A 19,323-nucleotide genomic window follows, 5' to 3' on the forward strand; every position below is an offset into this window, starting at 1 on the left:
TGTCATATTAGACTTGATGAATACTCTTCTGTGATGCTATTGGTTTTAGATCAGGATCATCTATGGCAGGTGCTATATGATGACCCGGCTATAGCTGTCTGAAGTATGCTAAACTGTATGGGTTGGTCAAACCAAATCTTCTCTTTTGAGGATGTAACACAAGCCTCTATACAGGGTTGCATTCTACTAGTTTCTTGTTTCCCAACTCCTCTTCCTTACTGTATATGATTTATGATATAGTTGGTTTAATGCTGGTATAAGCTTCATGGTGAAAGACGGTTTAGTTCCAGAACCATATGTGATTTCAGTTTTTTACTGTATGACTTCCATATTGCAGTCCTTACGTGTTTTTCTTTTTGTTTAACTTGGGGAAAAATGTCATTGACAAAATGACATCTAATTATATTTCATGCACAAATAATCGTTCCAAAGATTTGATATAGGGTTACTCCAGAGTACTTCAACCCAACCATGCTGGTGAGCTGCTCCGTTTCTAAACTCAGAAGAACATGCAGTAAAGTAGCTTTGTGGTTCTGGTAGGATTTTCTTGTTTGCTTGTTGGTTCTTTGTTTTACACTAACCCATTTTATAAATGAGTTTAACAGAAAAGAGTTCAGGATGTTCAGGTTATGAGCTTCTGAACTTGATGCTTTTTACATATCTCGGTTTTCAGCTAGTTTTAACATTGCCATTATTTTTCCCATATTTCATGTTTGCTAAAAGAAACAAAGTGAATGTTTTGGTGCTACTTTGTTTTGTCAGATAGAGTTCATGAGTAGTACTTGCAGTGTTGCCTACAGCAGCGATTCTTTTCCTTACAAGTGTTGTATCGTTTAGTGTCTGATAGAGACTCCTGAAGTCCAGGTGGCAATATAGAAAATTTCAAGTGGTTTTTGATGACTGTAGTTTAACCTTAATAAAGGGAGGTGGGGTTTTCTCTAGAGCACTTTTGCCTTTACAACATTTTTGTGACTTTTGAACATTTGGGCTTGCTTGGTGTCATGCAGCAACATGACAGATGGGTCAAGCCTTCAGATTTGAGGGGAAAAATAAATAAATCCTGGCTATTATTACTGTGGAGGATGGAACTAAATGAATATGTCCTTTGTAGTTCTAGGACAGAAAATGCTCTTTTGTCCTGTAGTTTACTAAGCCTGAGATTTTGTTTTGTTGATTGGTAATTAACATCTTTGTACTTAGCGTGATGGCACAAGGTTATTGTAGCTCTACCAAGAGGTCTCGCAGTGCTAGTATGTGCGGTGTTGCGTGGTGTTCTCCTGATGAATGATTTGTTGCAGTAGCCAGTTCTCGAGACTTAACTGCTTTTATAAAGGTGTCTCTGAATCCTTCTTGTTTTCTTTTAGGTTTACAGGTTTTGTGGCAAGCAGTACTGCCTGTGTATTTGAATATCCCAGTAGAACACTGCATCTTTTGTTTTGCATAAAAGTTGCAAGCAAGTCTCCTAGATAATCTTCAGTTAAGAACCATCGAAGGTTATATGATGGAAGTGGTATGGTAGGAGTTGAACGTGGAGTGGTTTTTTTTGTTTGTTTCTTGATTGGTAGATCTGTTGTGTGGAGGGGAGAGTGGTGGTCTGCTGAGACTGTCTTTGAGTAGACTTCTAGAGGGAGGGACTGCATTTTATGTATTCTCCAACCAAGTTGGGCAAAGCATTGTCTGTCATTTTTCTTAGAGCTGGACTCCTTGTTTTCTCCCTAGTAACCATCCTTAAGTGTTTATACATTATTCCTCTGTCTCTAAGAGCCAGCAGTGCAGAGTGCCTCTATATTTATATGTTCTACAGTGTTGAACATTGGAAAGGTTTCTTACTCTGTTCCTTATCTCTTCTTGAGCCCTGGAAGCCTCTCCTAACTAGGAGTGGAAGTGGCAGTTTCCTTCATGGACCAAGCACACATTCAAATACCTTCCTTTCATCTCCTACTAAAAATCAACTAGGATAGGAACTAGTGTTACAGACCTACAGGTAACTACATCAAGTAACTTTCAAGTAACAGGCTACTCAGTGTACATCACTTAGTTTCAATTGAAGCAGAAATGAAAAAGATGGGGCAGCCTTTTACAGGGTTTAGCTAGGATAGGTTTATTGAAAGAGCAGATTTTTGGAGGTCATGGTCTGTTATGGAAGTGGGTCTTGCTGAGACCAAACTCTGATCCTGAAAAGTCGCCATTCATGAGACCTGTTTGTGGGTTTATTGTGGTGCACTCGGCTTAGGTGGTTTGCTTTTGCAGGTGCTGAGTTTGCATATTGGTTTACTTCATAGTAGTGAAACTTAAATTTGGATATCACAGTTGAGTAAGAAATAAATGATGTAACCAAGAAAGATCAGTGAAGTTACTGTTATATGAACTACTTGCCAGCCTATTATATCCTGAAATTGCCTAAGTTCAGTACAGAATCTGAGATTTACTACCCAAAATTCTGCCCATTTTACAAACTGGGAAGTTGAAGGGAACTTGAAGGAGTATCTGACTGTACTAATTTGACATAGGTTTATTTTTCTTATGTGCAAACCATTAGGATCAGTAATGCTTGGAGTAGGGAATCCAGATAAGGAAAATTCAGGAATGTAAAACTACCTTCAAGTGTGGTCATATCTTGAGTCCATTAAGTTCTGTAAAAGGTAGTAGTGGAAGTGTATTGGGTAATGCAAAGCTGTCAGACAGCCGGCTTAGGGTAGTATCTAGTTAAGACACCACATTACAGTAGGCACTGAACCAGCGATCACACGGGGAGGGTGCGTTTGCATGTTTGTTTACAGGCATCTACTTAGAACTGGGATATGAGCGAGATGCTCAGCGGAAGCCTGGCAGTAAGCTGTTCTTCGCCCCCTCCCCCCACCCTCCCACCTTTCCTTCTGTTGTTCAAAAGCAGTATTGAAGCTGAATATTATACAAATCAGAAATACTTTATAAACTACGCTTTGTTTAAAAAATAAACAAAAAACAGAGGGACTGAAGAAGACAACTCCAAAGAAGAGTTTATTTGGATGTGAAATAAGCTTAGAAAGAAGATTCCTAACCTTTTACATAGCCAAGAGTAGTAATCTGATAATTCTTGGAATAGCCCACTGTTTGTAGAAGTGACATAAAAAAATTGAAGAAAAGCATAGGAGAGGTTGAAGAGAAAGCTTGAACTTGGTCTGTAGTCTTCAGGTAATGAGCAGTACAAGGAAATATTTGCTGCTGTGCATATCATTCATAGGCAAAAGGAGTGGCAAGAAAGAACTCTTCACTAATTCTGGAAAGAATATATACATTGGATAGCTTCATCAGACTCAACAAAAAAATACATTCAGGGAGAAAAGAAAGCTAAATAGAAGGTAAAATAGTAGTTTCACAGCTGCTTATTTTCCCTGAAATTAGTTTTTTCATTGTTTGGATTTCGATTCTATAATTAATAATGGAAGGAGCATGTCCAGGTCATGCACGTGTTCAAGCCTGGTTTTGGTTTTGGAGGCACAGACTTTAAATGTGATTTGTATTCCTTGTGTTTTCCTGTGGAAACAAGATATTTTTTCTCTCATGTTGCATTTAAAAAAGGACAGAAAATTCTTTTGATCAGTTGGAATATGGTTTAGTTTTTCATCGTTTTTCTTAATTTTTCATTAATTTGTGTGCATCAAATAGTTGTATGAATTTATTTAGGAAAGGGTCTATTCCTATTTAAAAGAGGGAAAAAAAAAAGAATGCTCGGTTGCTTTTCATTTATGCTGTATTTGTGTACATGTTTGCTTTAAATTTAAGCTTAATATTTTTTATAAATGTTTATTCACATAACGCTTAAAACATTCCTGCAGTTTCTATAGGGTATTGAAGGCAAGCTCATTGTTTATTAATAAAACCCTTTGCAGTGTTCATGCATTGCTGTCCAATCTTTGCAGGTGCTGAAGAGAAAATTTTGGAAGAGTTTAAAGAAACACACAATGCCGACTCTCCAGATTTTCAGCTCCAGGCAATGATCCAGGCTGCTGGCAAGCTAGTACTGATTGACAAGCTGCTGCCAAAACTGAAGGCTGGTGGCCACAGGGTGCTTATCTTTTCCCAGATGGTGCGCTGCTTGGACATACTGGAAGACTACCTCATTCAAAGACGGTGAGAGCAACAATATAATACAATTCTAAATAAACTGTGCTTTCCGCAGTGGCCACAGTATTTAACCTGTGAGTAATCCATATTGAAAAGGGATGAAATGCAAACACTTTACAGTATTTTCTGTAGTGATCTGACTAGTAGGGAAAAGCATACCTATAAGTTGCAAGGACTGAGATTTTTCTTTCAGGTAGATACAAAGTGACCTCACATCGAGAGCTTTAAACCTCTTAGTTTGCTACTCAGTTAAATGTTTTGGTGTCTCTAGAGTTTTTTAGCTTAAGCCTGAATTTTTATTTCATTCCTAGAAGTGAAAGTCTGTTCTTTACCAAAAGGCACAAAGCAGAAGACAAAGTAGTATGTCTTCCACTGATGAAGTTAGTGGACACAGGAACAGCCACTCAGTTTGTTGTAGCTCTTTTGACCCTATAGTAGCATGTTTTCCCTCTTTTAAATTGCGTATTCTTGCAAAGAAACAATGTCATTGCAGTACAGTTCTCCTTATAATGCATCTTTATTTCAGGTACCCATATGAACGAATTGATGGCCGAGTAAGAGGCAACTTGCGTCAGGCAGCTATTGACAGGTTTTCAAGACCTGATTCTGATAGGTTTGTTTTCCTGCTGTGTACAAGGGCAGGAGGTTTGGGCATTAATCTTACTGCTGCTGATACCTGCATCATTTTTGATTCAGACTGGAACCCCCAAAATGACCTCCAGGTAATATTACAAGAGATGATTTTATTGAAAATTTTTCTTTGACTTTTTGCTGTGAAATTTTATTCAGCTGTAAGAAAAATTATCCACTGTCCCTCTCCTAAAAGCATGAAGATTATTATTTATATTGAAAGCAGTAATTTTTAAAGTAAGTTCTCTGTACTGATTATTTCAAATTTTTTTCTTCCTTTTGTCACCTATAACTGAGTATGTGTCTTGGTTCCATCAGGCTCAAGCACGATGTCACAGAATAGGACAGAGCAAATCGGTGAAAATTTACAGGTTAATAACAAGGAATTCTTATGAAAGGGAAATGTTTGACAAAGCTAGCTTGAAGCTTGGCCTTGATAAGGCTGTGCTACAGTCTATGAGCGGAAGAGAAAACGCTACAAATGGGGTGAGAATTAATATATTAAATTGTATGATCAACAAATGCTATGCATGTGTAACAGTTTTCTTACTTGTTTGTGTTTTAACTGGACAATGGTGGTTTTCAGATGGAGTACAGCATGTATGTTAAAGTAGGGTTAATTAAGGGCAAGGCTATGTGAACTGGCTTAGCCTATCTAATGGCTCACTTATTGCCAAAAGGGGGCAGGTGGAGTCATGTTCCCTCAATCCTCATCCATTCTCATCATTCCACCCTTTACATTATGTTGATCTTGGCACTTTTTGGAGTTCTAGTCAGCTTTTTCTGCTGTAGCCTTTTTGTTTTGGACTTTTTTTGCTTTAGCTTTTTGTTCGGTTAGTAAGTTAAATCTGCTCCCAGGAGGAGTTTAGCAGTCATCAGAGCTAAAGTAAAGGGATTCCGTGACAATGAATTACTAAATCGTTTAAACCACTAGTATAACTTCACCCTAAGAATTTAGTTATTCATATTCTTTTAAAGGTGACTTCAGCATGAATGTTTAATTGACCGATACCACATTATCTTAGAGTTTCAGTTCTTAAAATGCTAAATAAGAGAACAGTCAGTCTGATTATGCCATCAGATGTACACACTGGCTGATGTCAGAAAAAACCCAAACCCCTTTTTTACATGTTACAGGTGCAACAGCTTTCTAAGAAAGAAATAGAAGATCTTCTTCGAAAGGGGGCATATGGTGCTCTGATGGATGAGGAAGATGAAGGGTCTAAATTTTGTGAAGAAGATATTGATCAGATTCTCTTAAGACGAACACACACAATTACTATTGAATCTGAAGGAAAAGGCTCAACGTTTGCAAAGGTGTGCATTGACATTCAGAGGAAAATTAATAAAATGTGACCAGGATAGGTAGAAGTAGTGTTAAGTAACCTTCTTGTGTCAGTTTAGTATTTCAATGTATTTGCCTCAGGTATTTTCTTCACAAGGGTTAGGATAACTGTATTTCCAGTCATGATAGTTTCCAGGCTTACTTTTTTCCTTGAAACTACCACTTTATAAGTCCTAAGTATTGTATTTATCAGTGAAAACAGATGTTATTTGTAGCATGCAGTTAAGAAACCAATGCATGTGTTTTCACATTTACTAGGCTAGTTTTGTTGCATCTGGGAACAGGACAGACATTTCCTTGGATGACCCTAATTTTTGGCAGAAGTGGGCAAAGAAAGCTGAGCTGGATATTGATGCTTTAAATGGAAGGGTAAGAGCTTTGTGATAGTTCCTAGTACAATTAAATTGAAGATTTTTTTCCCCCTCCTAAATTTCTGTATTTTCACTTTCATTTTAGAATAACCTAGTTATTGATACACCAAGAGTAAGAAAGCAAACCAGACTCTACAGTGCAGTCAAAGAGGATGAACTGATGGAGTTTTCAGATCTGGAAAGTGATTCTGAAGAAAAGCCTAGCACAAAGCCCCGTAGGCCTCAGGACAAATCACAGGGTTATGCAAGAAGTGAATGTTTCAGGGTGGAGAAGAACTTGTTGGTTTATGGGTAAGGATATACAGATTAAATATACTGATTGTGGCTAAAGAACTGAAAATACAGAAATGACATATATGGTAAATAACTCACCCTTCTCTTGGATACGTTCACATAATCTCTTACTGTGTAACCTTTACCTCATTAAGCTGTATACATGCCAGTGAGATATTAAGTTGCTATATGTAAGTTGCTTATATATGTGTTATTTAGCTTAAAGTATCTTGAGTGTCTCACAGATGGCTATGAGCTCACTGGTAAGATATGTAGTTTTGTGATGACGGAATATTTGTTTCTCATAACGTAAAAAATTCCTGAGTTACCGATGTTTAATCTCTTTTTTCTAAGTGTGGTGGGGAATAACAAAGTGTATTTGAAAAGAACAATGTTCTTGTGAAATCAACAGTCAATCTAGAGGTTTTCAACATAGATTCTGGTATTTTGGCACCAAATTCAGCTATTTGATACTTTATACTTTTCCCCGTTGGATTTCCCCATATGAATTTTATCTCTTTGCAAGCAAGTAGCTATATTTGACCGCTGACATGGTGGGCTTCAAAATGACTGTCTTTATTTAAGGAAATTGCATACAAAAATTGCTAGTAGTGGACTTCAAGATCAAAATAAGAATGATTCCCCAAATTCCATGATTGTAGGAACTGGTTGAATTTCCTATTTGTAGCTTACTGGGACCATTAAACATATGTACTTTATTATTTTGAGTGTAGTTCAGTTGCAGCTTTACGAGCAGTGAACTTATTGCCTGTCCTGTAAAATAAACATTCTTAACTCTTTGGTGCTGGAAGTTGGATTCCCTGACGTAACCTGCAAATGCAAAATGCATTAGTGCTAACACAGGAGGTCCCAACTTGCTTGGTACCAGGAGTTAAACTGAAAGTCACAAATTAAAATACCAGTGCCCTGGCTGTGGTATTGAACATATTTTTCTTATAGCTGGGGTCGATGGACTGACATCCTCTCACATGGGCGCTATAAACGTCAGCTAACAGAACAAGATGTGGAAACCATCTGCCGGACTATCCTAGTATATTGTCTTAATCATTACAAAGGGGATGAAAATATCAAAAGTTTCATCTGGGATCTGATCACTCCAACTGCAGATGGGCAAACTCGAGCTCTGGTTAATCATTCCGGTATGTCTATCACAATAAAATAATGATGCTACTAAATAGGAAAGAATTGCTTCAGTCATGCTATGTATTTAGTTTAAACTATAGCCATTCTGACATGTCGTAGGATCTTGTCAGATTTTATGAGTAAGGTGGGCTTTGACTTGGTCCATACTTAAAAGGGAAATCTCCCTCAGACGCTTTGTAGGATGCAGTGCTTTCTCCCTTAAATCAGTTTTGAACAAATATTCCAGCATAATTTTTAAGTGGCACCTACTGCTGAAGTTAATCTCTTTCAAATTGCCATAAATCAGAAAGCTTGTTTCCTTATGGCCATTCAGATTCATGAGAGTTTTTACAAGAAATATTTATGTAACACCATTTTCTGGCTAGCGCTCTGAATTTTTGAAATCTTCACACCTAAATTTGCATGAAAGTTTTGGTTGATTTCATTATTTGCAGTCGTCTGTACTGAATTATGTTGGTGTTCAGTTTTTGGTGGTTGTGCTGCCCACAAAGGAATTAATATAGCAGCAATACTTAGCTTTAAATGTGTGATTGTAATGCAGTTTGGGGTAAGAGCTTTTTTATTCAGATTGTATAAGAAATATTGGGGCTTTATGTAGGTCTGTCGGCGCCAGTGCCCAGAGGGAGGAAAGGCAAGAAAGTAAAAGCCCAGAGTTCACAGCCAATGCTGCAAGATGCCGATTGGCTCACAACCTGTAATCCAGATGTACTATTTCAAGAAGACAGCTATAGAAAACATCTCAAACATCACTGTAATAAGTAAGTATTAATAATTATTCCATTTAGAGTTTTTTTTACTACATGCTTTTGAGAAGTCCACAACTTCTTTTGGATATTTTTAATAGAACACAGGGCCATTTAGTAGGATGTAAAGGCCATTATTACTTTTTAATTTGGGGATAATCATCTTAACAGATATCTGGCTACTTCTGTAAGCTCTTCTGATCAGCAATTAAAACAGTTCTGAAGAAAATTGTTTTCTACTTACTAAATAAGAATGGAATCAGATGAGGTTATTCTATTTACCATATAAAGGAAAGACTATATCCCTACACTAAGTCTATTTCTCTTGACAACTGGCTATCTTTAAACAAAAGCTATTTGTTTCTTACCCTTCTTGTGGGGTCTTTCAGGCTGATGTCCTTAAAGTTCATTAGATGTTAAACTCAAATATCCAGTTCTTGGTTTCCAGAGTTTCATGTAGTAGTTCATCTATATGTGGGCGTTTCTCTTCTCTTCTCTTCGTTCTTTTTCTCGCTTCCTCTCTTGCTCTCCACATTACACAGAATATTTCTTCTTTTCTTCTTTGTTTGAGATAAAATTTTGCAGTGAGCTCTCTTACTTCAATCAGTGCCCTGATTTGATTTTTGAAATTCTAAACATGTGACTAAACTGAAAGCCTTCGGGGATAAAGATAATTGTATTTTGGTTTGGATGTTTTATTGTTGCATGAATGTCTCTTAAGAGTCTCTTAGTTTCTTTTAGCTTTTTTTTTGCAGTATCTTAGTTATTTTTGTGTCAGCTTCCTTTGATGGTGTCCTGGTTCTCCATCTCAGTTTTGCTTACTGTATTCTCCATTATAGACACAACCTAACCCTTGTCCCAAAAATATCTTGTTTTGGGATTGGGGGGTGGGTTGTTTGCTTTTTGGGTTTGGAGGGTTTTGGTTTGTTTCGTTTTTAAATTTATACTCTTCGTTGTGCATATACCGTACAGATGTAATGCAGTGTTACTGAAAGGTTGTCACTGCTTTTGTGTTTTTAATATATATTGTGCCTTACTAATACTGTTTATTGCAAAGAAATTATTGATTTGAAAAGTACCTGTGGCCTGTCAATAGGGGGTGTGATGTGAAGGAAGAAAGGCATTTAAGGGGTTTATTAGCTCGTTTCCAGATGCTAACCAAGCTTAGTTCTCAGCTGATGAAAATAGATACTTATAGAATTATGTTAGCAAGTGCACTTCCAAATAAACTGCTTTTTGATTTTTTCCTAAACTGTTACTCAGATCTGTTATTACATTTCACTTGCTCTTAAAGTAATTAAATTCTTTCCTGTAACATTATTTTAATCTCCCAGGTAACATGTCCTTATTACTTGTTATATCAGTTTGCAGATCAGACTTAGATTCATTTTTAAAATTTGTTTCTGTAATAATACAGCAGAACAATTACAAGGATCGGGAAGACTGATAAATGTGCAAGAATGTTTTCAGTTGCTATCTTTTCTCTTCACTTCCTAGATCCACCAGGACTAAGTGAATTGTAGAAGCAACATGTTTAGCCCAGGTAAAATCAAACAGAGGTGAAAGCCAATTAAATAATCAGAGCAATTTCCTTCAAAAGGTAGCAATAGCAATTGGCTTTATAAGAACTGGTGTCCTGTCCTTATGTAACATGTGTGCTGTTTTAATGGATAGGACTCCTGAAAGGTGCAAAGAGCCTCTGGTTTTTGGTTGATGTTGGGTTTTTTTCCCTGCTCCTCTTCTTTGGCTTTGATGTAACAGCTGTTATTGCTTAATACTAAGATGATAGAGACCCTCAACAGCTTATTTACATAGCCACACAGGGAGCAGGGACACCTTACTGGTCCCAGTTATCATGCATACAAAAAGAAGCATGTCTGACATGTTTTGAATTGCAGACATGACCTTCATTCAAATCCCTGCTCTTCCGAGGTTTGCTTGAATAACACGTGTAAAAACGGGTATTGCTCCGGTTGCATCAGATCTCTAATGAGGAGCTCTCAAAACTGGTGGTGGTCTAAATTTTTCATGCAAGTGGGTGATCAGATTACTGCCTCCCTGGTCACCCTTGCTGTTCCAGGAGCAGCAGCAATTCAACAGTTGCTGTGATGGATTTGGGTACAGTGAGAGGGCAGGTTGAGTAATCTCCATTTTAGCTGTTACTGATTTTACTTCGTGAACTAGGCAGCAGGGGGTGCCCTGAATTGGGTAAACATAAGAGTGCAGGATTATTTTCAGGTAGATACTTTTTCTACAGAGATGACCTCTTTCCTAGTCTCCTTGAAAAGCCAGTCTGCCATTCTGTCTCCCGCCAGCTTCAAGTGTGACCACAACACCTGACGGTACTTCCAAAACCGACTGTAGTATTGCAGAAATGGGGAAAAATAAACATGGGAAATGAAGATTTTTTCACTTCCTTGTAGCAGTTAGGTTGTGCACAGGTAAAATTAAATAGCAGTTTGAACTATAAAGAGTAAAAATAGTTAATATCTCCCAAGGGAAATGGGGGATTATTTTTTCCCCCCATTCTCGGAAGCAAAAAGTTGTATAATCTGAAAAACCTGACATTCCATATTGAGGGTTTATTGTAAGGTAGTAAAACCAGATTTTATATCTCGTTTATTCCTACAACTTCTGATGTGCTTCCAAAAATGGTATTAAGGCAGCAGCTGAGGAAATTTTATGAGATAATGAAGCAGAACAGTTACTGAAAGCCATCTGCTCAGTTGTTTACAAACTTGCTTCAATACTTCAGAGGCAGTGGTAGAGTACGTGTCTAAACTTCACAAGCTGCACTAGGTAGAACTAAATGAAATGCGCCGGGGCCGGGCTGAGCTGGGTCCCTCTCTGTGCAGTGTAAGCGGTTGCCAGGCAGGCCTGTTGGAAGCCAGCAGAAAGCACCACACAGAGGTGATTATGTGCCACCATCTGTCACGCTTCAAGCCTACCATACAGCATGGCTAATCAGCCTTGGCAGGATGATGGATGAACAGCAGCAGCTGCCAAAAGCCACTGTTGGCAAACAGTCCTGAAGTTAAGAACTTTTTCCCCCCTCTGCCTTCCTCTCCAGGGTCCTGCTGCGTGTCCGCATGCTCTACTATCTACGACAAGAAGTTATAGGGGACCAAGCAGACAAGATCTTAGAGGGTGCTGACTCAAGGTTAGTGCAAGTGCAGGTTTATTTCTTGCTTTATGATGCTGGCTTTTATAAAGTACAAATACTATAATAATGCAGCGTTTAAAGGTTGTCACACTTTATCTCTTAAATGTCTGTTCTCAAGCAGCCTTATTATTTTATCAAGCGCAGTGGGTAATTTTCTTGGGGGAGGAAACAATGTGGGAAATGACAGAAGCGGATTCTCGGTTCTGCTAATACTGAAGGATTATTCTATCTCAATTTTAAAATTTTTTTTAAATAGACCTTAAATGAACCATATTTGGATAAACATTGGCATTCCATTCCCATAATAGCCTAATGTTGGGGTTTTTTGTTGTGGTTTGTTTTTTTGGGTTTGTTTTGTTTTGTTTAACAACCCTAATTATTTTTGAAGGAATTTCAATTTCTGTGTTGGGTTTTGGTGGGCTTTTTCCCCCTCAAAATTTGTATTTACAGAACAGTGTGAACCACTTTTTAAAAAAAAAAAAAAAAAAAAAATCTTTGTCCAGTAATACCTTTGAGAATGTATATAATGCTGTCTTCACAGTGAAGTAGATGTATGGATACCTGAGCCATTCCATGCCGAAGTTCCTGCAGACTGGTGGGATAAAGAGGCAGATAAATCCCTTTTAATTGGAGTATTCAAACACGGTAAGTGATGTCTCACTCTGAACAAAACTCAGTTGTAAAGCTTTCTGTGTGTAGGACTGTTCAGTCATAATATTAACAAGTATTGTTCCAAAGAACTGTTGGCTTGTATCTCCCTTTTTTTCTTGCCTGCATTAAAAACCTAATATGAGCTGTAAATATCAGATGCTGTTTTTAAATGTTTGCAGAACATTTGAGAAGAAAACATTACTTTCTTGGCTGTAAATAAAACAAAACCATATTTGTTTAAATAATAGCCAAATAGTAAGATAGATCTCCATAAACTTTGCTTCCAGCACTGCTTCACTTGCTAACTCTGCCAACCAGTGTCAAAGTGGACGGTGGGCTTAACCTCTGCTATTAATCTGTACAAGTGCCTCCTGGGCTTTGTTCCAAGCAATATTTCACAAATGTCAGTGTTGAGAACTCCCGGCTCCCTTGAGTGGGATGCAGCCTTGTTAACTTTGAAAGGCTGGGGATGCAGAGCTGGCATGATATATACAGTGAGCGATTCCTGATTATAATCCCAATTCTCTGGAGGTCGCAGAGGTATTCTCAGCAGCCCAGCCTGACTAAAGGGGAGAATGATGGCTTATAAAACCTTTCATGATTACAGTTTGGCTTGAGGCTCTACAGCAGTTAGGAGCAGTGTGTTGTAGTACAAATCCTAATTGAATTGTGCTGTTCTGCCTATGTACAGCAGCTCTGTTTTGTGGGCTCAGCTGAGGCAAGTCTTAGTCTAAAAATCATTTTCCTGCAGTGCACTGTTGGGATCTGCCATTTTCCATCTAGTCAACTTGGGCAGTAAAAAAGCAAACAGCAGTTTGAAAACCATAGAGGGAACAGTGTCATTTTACTGACATGCATCATCTTAAACCTAGTAAGACAGGTTCGTTGGCCTTACGGATAACCCGTGTATACAGCATTTTTGCAGCCTACACTGAGGCTTCCAGCGGGGCTGAAGCTACAGAAAATGCATGTGTGTGTGTGTCTGTGTGTTTCCATTTGCATCTGCATGTTTCCAGTAGGGAGTGTTGAATGTGGAGAACCACTTTGAAAGTCATATAGGAAACTTAAAGAAGTTTTCCATGTGTGAAAAATTTTTACTTTACCTTATAAAGATGTTAAATGGAATGCTTTCTTCAGTATCTTACTATTTCTTAATATTTATTGATGTGAAAATGTTTTTGTGCTGATGGAATTCATCAGTATGAAAAAATTTCATTACAGGAATGAAAAAGTTGTTTCCAGCAGGGTGGCAGCTCCTTTGTTTTATTTAAAAATAAATAAATGAGTCCAGAAAATTGTACTTCTACTGCCTAAACCTATTCTATTCGCAGCTGGTCATAGCTTTTAAAAAAAAATTGCCTTCCGCTCTGCATGCAGGTTATGAGAAGTACAATTCTATGAGAGCTGATCCAGCGCTGTGCTTTCTGGAACGGGTTGGCATGCCTGATGCAAAGGCCATAGCTGCTGAACAGAGAGGGACAGACATGTTAGCAGATGGCGGTGATGGGTAAGGAGGACATGAAAAAATTAATAAACTTTATCAGCATTGTATATGTTGGCATGAGTTCATATGTCATATTTTGCTTACATCTCGCCTCAGGATCTGAAGTGATCATATGATGTAAAAAGTACATAGAATTGTTTACACAGTTGAGCATGAAATATAAATGTGTAACTTGGTACACCATGCTGATGGCTTTTGTAGCTTTTTAGCTCTTGTCCAGAAAATCAGCACCCTCTCAGAAATGATATATTTCTTGAGAACATTTCTTTTAAATATTTTATAGTGGTGAATTTGACAGAGAGGATGAAGATCCAGAATATAAGCCAACCAGAACTCCTTTCAAGGATGAAATTGATGTAAGAACTTCCAACTTTCTATAATTACAAATATATATAACTGATTCTCCATGTTTATCTTAATGTGCAGCTCTTAAGTTTGAGACCTACCAGATAAACACACCTTACAAAGATTGTTTGCTGCTGTGTTTGAGAGATGACATACTTTTCTCCTGAAATGATAACATGGTCAAAACTGAAAACTAAAATAACTTCTGTCTTCTCCCCAAGGAATTTGCAAACTCACCTCCGGAAGACAAAGAAGAGTCCATAGAAATACACCCAAGTAAGACTATAGCAAAGAAATCAAAAAGGCAAAAAGGGACAATTTAGTGAAAGGTGGACTATTTGTATTAGCACGAGGGGATAGGTGGTGTTTTGAGAAAACACCACAGTAAACTTTTTACTGCCAAATCTTTTCATGCTTCACATCTTTCAAAACAATTATTTACTGTCTTTGAATAATCCACATTATGGCTTTCTGGGTTTCTAATTACATAGTAGAAATTGTGATGATAAAGACCGGATGTTTCATAATGCAGCCGTTGATGTGTTTGCCGAGATAATCTTGGAAGTTATAGATATGTTGTTTCCTCAGTATGGAGGAAAATTGCCAAGTTTAAGTGAGAATAATAAAGTGGGAAATCATAAGCGTAGGTGTTTCCTCAGAGGCAGAATGGTCTTCCTAGTAATATATTTAAAGATGCATTGCATTAATTTAAATACTTAGAGTATTCATAGTATGTTTGCATTCATAATATTGAATAATAATGCTTGATGGTTATCTAAATGCTTCACAAGCATTTCTGATTTCTTGGATTTGGATGGTTTGGTTCTATTTTTTTATCTCCTACCAATGTAGTTACTCTGTTTTTAATTTGTTTATGCACCAATATTAATGAGGCATATGTTCTTATCTGATAAGACAGGACTCCAGTTATAGCCATAGAAACTCCGAAATGTTTAGTGGTGTTTTTGTAGTGCACTCATACTTCTCTGTTCTCTAGACAAGCACAGTGAAAGCAATGCTGAGTTGGGCCAACTCTACTGGCCCAACACTTCAACCCTGACTACCCGTCTGCGTCGCCTCATTACTGCCTATCAGCGCAGCTATAAAAGGCAACAAATGAGGCAAGAGGCACTAATGAAGACTGACCGCAGGAGACGTCGGCCTCGGGAAGAAGTGAGGGCACTAGAAGCAGAAAGGGAAGCTATAATAACTGAAAAACGACAAAAGTGAGTTTCTTAGTGATATCTTTCTTTAACTCTCATTTGAGCTTGTATATCACCAGTACCGCTCTTCTGTTTTGAAAGAATAAACTAAGGGGGTTTTGGGGCATCCAAACTATGTGTGGACTCTTGGTTTGTTCAGTGGCCTCACTTACCTTGCTTCTTCCTTGACTAGATGGACAAGAAGAGAAGAAGCTGATTTTTATCGTGTGGTGTCTACTTTTGGAATTATTTTCGATCCTGTAAAACATCAATTTGACTGGAATCAATTCAGAGCGTTTGCCAGGCTTGATAAAAAGTCCGATGAAAGCTTGGAAAAGTATTTTAATGGCTTCGTGAATATGTGTAGACGAGTGTGCCGAATGCCAGTCAAACCGGATGATGGTAAGTTTTAACTGACTGTAGAAATCAACATGACTGCTATGAGACAGTGGGACTGTTGAAACTTCACGTCCAGCTGTAATGATTTCAAAATGGGTGTACATTTAATCGATGTTAAAAAATACAAATTGGTGTTATTGCAGAACCGCCTGATCTTTCCACTATGATTGAGCCGATCACAGAAGAGCGTGCTTCTAGAACTTTATATCGCATAGAACTGTTGCGGAAAATCCGTGAACAGGTTCTCCATCACCCGCAGTTGGGGGAGAGGCTAAAACTTTGTCAGCCAAGCTTGGACCTGCCAGAGTGGTGGGAGTGCGGTAAACATGACAAAGACTTACTGATTGGTGCTGCTAAACATGGAGTCAGTAGGACAGATTATCACATTCTGAATGATCCTGAACTCTCTTTTCTTGAGGCTCACAAAAACTTTGCTCAAAACAGAGGGACAGGTAATGCAAATACTGTCTCTTCTGTAAACCCTCTGGGTGCTGGCTGCAGTCAAACACCACCTATTGTCCCATCCACACCAGTACAAGAAGAAAAGACTACAGAACAAACCGAATCTAAAGCTGAAGGGTCTGAAAATCCAGCAGCCAAAGAAAAGTCTGATATCAAAGAGGAGACAGATATTGCAGATAAGGACACTAAACCGGACTGTGATGCTGAGGCTGAGCCTGGCTCTGTTAAATGTGAATTGAAAGACATAGAAATGAGTACAGATGTAGATCCAAAATCTATTTCTGAGAAAGGTTCGGAAGAAGACGAAGAGGAGAAACTGGATGATGATGATAAATCAGAAGAATCCTCCCAACCTGAAGGTAACGCGTTGGTCAGATCAATTCTGTGTGCTTAGCATGAGCCCCACAGCTGTTGTAACTTCTGCCAGCTGGTAAGTGGCACACAGAAGCCGTTACAGAGCTTGGGATGGGCTACATGTAGCAGTTCCTCTGTCCTTCCATGTATCAGGTGGCTAGATAAGCTTTCATAAAAACTGTCCAGCATCAGCGGGGTATTCCCCCACAAGGGATGATTTCCAACAGAGCTTACTGAGCCAATAAGCATAGTCTCTGTGCCAAATGCAGAAGGCTAAGGCTCTGCTGTAGTAATTGCTGAACAAAAGCCCAAGTTGGAAATGTTGTGTCAAGCCTAGTTGTCTTAACCTATCTAGTTAGGTTGACATTGGGAGGTTGGGAACTTTTGTAGTTAATGCCTGGTCATGGTTGTTATTCAGCAGGAGCAGTTTCTCAGGGTAAGAATTTTGATGAAGAAAGCAATGCCTCTATGAGTACCGCAAGGGATGAAACACGCGATGGATTCTACATGGAAGATGGGGATCCCTCTGTGGTTCAGCTGCTTCATGAGAGAACATTTGCCTTCTCATTCTGGCCTAAGGTTGGTTAGGGGTGGAATGGCACGTGTCTTTTTCAATACAAATAAAATATGGGAAGTCTGTTTGCAAAACAGCAGTGAGCTTTATATGATTCTGCACTTCTAGTGGGCAAAGGACTTTTTTCTGTGAATGATTTGTGGAGTAGCATTTTATTCTTCAATTTCATATAAATCAGCAGAGGAAATTAAATGAATTGCTTTGCTGTAAATAGTGTCATTTAGTAAAACAACAAACTACTGACAGACATGAGTTCCTCATAGGCTCCATAACTGTATGTCAGCAGAATCACACCTCTCGCACCTCTGTTGATGGAACCAAGCTCACAATTTTGAATTACGGATTTTGTTTGCAGAGCAATCTGCAGTGTTGAGAGCAGACATTTTGTAAGATCACCTTTTCATTTTGGGGTGAGGATATTGTTGAGAAGAGTATTGGTGACCTACATGATCTAAGCCATTATGTAATGTTGACAGATGTAATTGTATTAAGGTATCCTGCAGACATAAGCAGCAGTTTGAGATAGGATAAAGCTATGTCTTAATTTTCTGCATTGTTAACAAAATATCTGATATGAAATGTTTTTAAAAATACAAAACCGTAACCTCATAATAAATCCATACATAATTTAGTACACTCTTTTGCAGTAAGGGGAGAGAGAGGAATAAAGTAGTAATAGTCTTAAGCTTACTAATCACCATAACAGGGCCATCTGGTTTGGGACGGGGGGGCAGGGCGGGGGGACCTTGCTCTTAATAGGCTTATTCCTGGGGAAAGCAAGCAGTCTGTTGCAGCTGCTGAGATTTGCTAGTGGCTTTTGCACTGTTTTGCTGTTCAGGAAGCTAACTGATGCTCATATTCCCTAACCGGCAGTATTTCTCATAGTTCTGAAGTTTCTACTACTTCAGGCAGGCTAGCGTAGAATGTGTTTGAATACTGAAACAGAAAAAAAATCAAATGATAGTCATCATCTTTGTTTTCAGCATGTATTTTGGAAACGTGGACTAAAATTCCAGTCATAGTGTAAAAGTAAACCAAAAAATCCTTCATCAGTATAGGTTCAGCATAAGTAGACTAATAAACATAATTAGAGATTTTTAGCGTGCACGCTTCAGTGAAATTTGAAGTGATAATGGGCGTGGAATGAAAATTGACATTCATTAGATGTCCCTAGGTTGGTGCCCATTTCATAATGTTGAACTTTATTAATAGTGACGCTAATGAGGATCCACTTCCTAGGACAGAATTGCAGATCCAGCCTCTTGGATCTCAAGAACTGCAGCTTTAAGATACTGATTGCAGATGTTTTTATTTTCCCTTCCTAACTGTTGATTTTGCGAACTACTGAAGTTTTGCAGTGTAAAACAATAGTGAGTTTCTGTTAAATTTGTCAGTTGGTACAGAAAACTTGGTCTGTCTTTCTCCTTCCCCCCAATACAAATGCAGCTTTTAAATTCTAGTGATGGTTTATTCTACAAAGTTGTCTGTGTATTAGCTTCTTGTAAGGTGATCAGTTTATCCTGACCTGCAGGAATAGTTTGTTTTGAATGTATTTCTTCAGTTTTGGAAGCTGGACTGTGTCATTATACTCATTTGAGTTTAAAAGGCGACTTTCACACTGAAGGTTCATTACGTACTTTTCCTTTCTGCAGGACCGAGTAATGATCAACCGATTAGACAACATCTGTGAAGCAGTGCTGAAAGGGAAGTGGCCAGTAAATAGGCGCCAGATGTTTGATTTCCAGGGGCTCATACCTGGGTATACTCCAACAGCTGTGGACAGCCCTCTACAAAAAAGGAGCTTTGCAGAGCTCTCTATGGTTGGTCAAGCCAGCGTCAGTGGCAGTGAAGATATCACCGCTTCTCCTCAGTTATCAAAGGCAAGGCTTCATCTTTCTCTTTCTTACCTGAAACATTTTATCTTGCATGCCCTTCTTTTGCATAATAGGAAAAAAGAATTATTTAAATAAAATGGGAAAAATATGAAAGTATTTCTTTGAATAAAATGAAGGCTTTGTTTTCAGAGTTACATGTTT

At 38.3% G+C, this 19,323-nt stretch overlaps 1 protein-coding gene across 5 annotated transcripts in view; it reads left to right on the top strand.

Moving 5' to 3' along the window:
• The window catches only part of CHD7 (chromodomain helicase DNA binding protein 7), a 135,304-nt gene that overhangs the window by 110,881 nt on the left and 5,100 nt on the right, over positions 1-19,323 (top strand). For 4 of the 5 annotated variants that reach the window (XM_074881820.1, XM_074881812.1, XM_074881839.1 and 1 more), the window contains 18 exons: positions 3,903-4,113; positions 4,634-4,829; positions 5,056-5,223; positions 5,875-6,054; positions 6,341-6,451; positions 6,539-6,744; positions 7,687-7,886; positions 8,489-8,648; positions 11,704-11,793; positions 12,338-12,441; positions 13,825-13,954; positions 14,235-14,307; positions 14,518-14,572; positions 15,294-15,522; positions 15,692-15,900; positions 16,041-16,718; positions 17,132-17,292; positions 18,940-19,167. In XM_074881820.1, the coding sequence (XP_074737921.1) occupies positions 3,903-4,113; positions 4,634-4,829; positions 5,056-5,223; positions 5,875-6,054; positions 6,341-6,451; positions 6,539-6,744; positions 7,687-7,886; positions 8,489-8,648; positions 11,704-11,793; positions 12,338-12,441; positions 13,825-13,954; positions 14,235-14,307; positions 14,518-14,572; positions 15,294-15,522; positions 15,692-15,900; positions 16,041-16,718; positions 17,132-17,292; positions 18,940-19,167 (3,389 nt within the window). The remainder of the gene's footprint in view (positions 1-3,902; positions 4,114-4,633; positions 4,830-5,055; positions 5,224-5,874; positions 6,055-6,340; positions 6,452-6,538; positions 6,745-7,686; positions 7,887-8,488; positions 8,649-11,703; positions 11,794-12,337; positions 12,442-13,824; positions 13,955-14,234; positions 14,308-14,517; positions 14,573-15,293; positions 15,523-15,691; positions 15,901-16,040; positions 16,719-17,131; positions 17,293-18,939; positions 19,168-19,323) is intronic. The other variant, XM_074881829.1, reaches the window with a different exon arrangement.

This window comes from Strix uralensis, chromosome 1, assembly GCF_047716275.1.
Source record: "Strix uralensis isolate ZFMK-TIS-50842 chromosome 1, bStrUra1, whole genome shotgun sequence".
Classification (NCBI taxonomy): Eukaryota; Metazoa; Chordata; class Aves; order Strigiformes; family Strigidae; genus Strix; species Strix uralensis.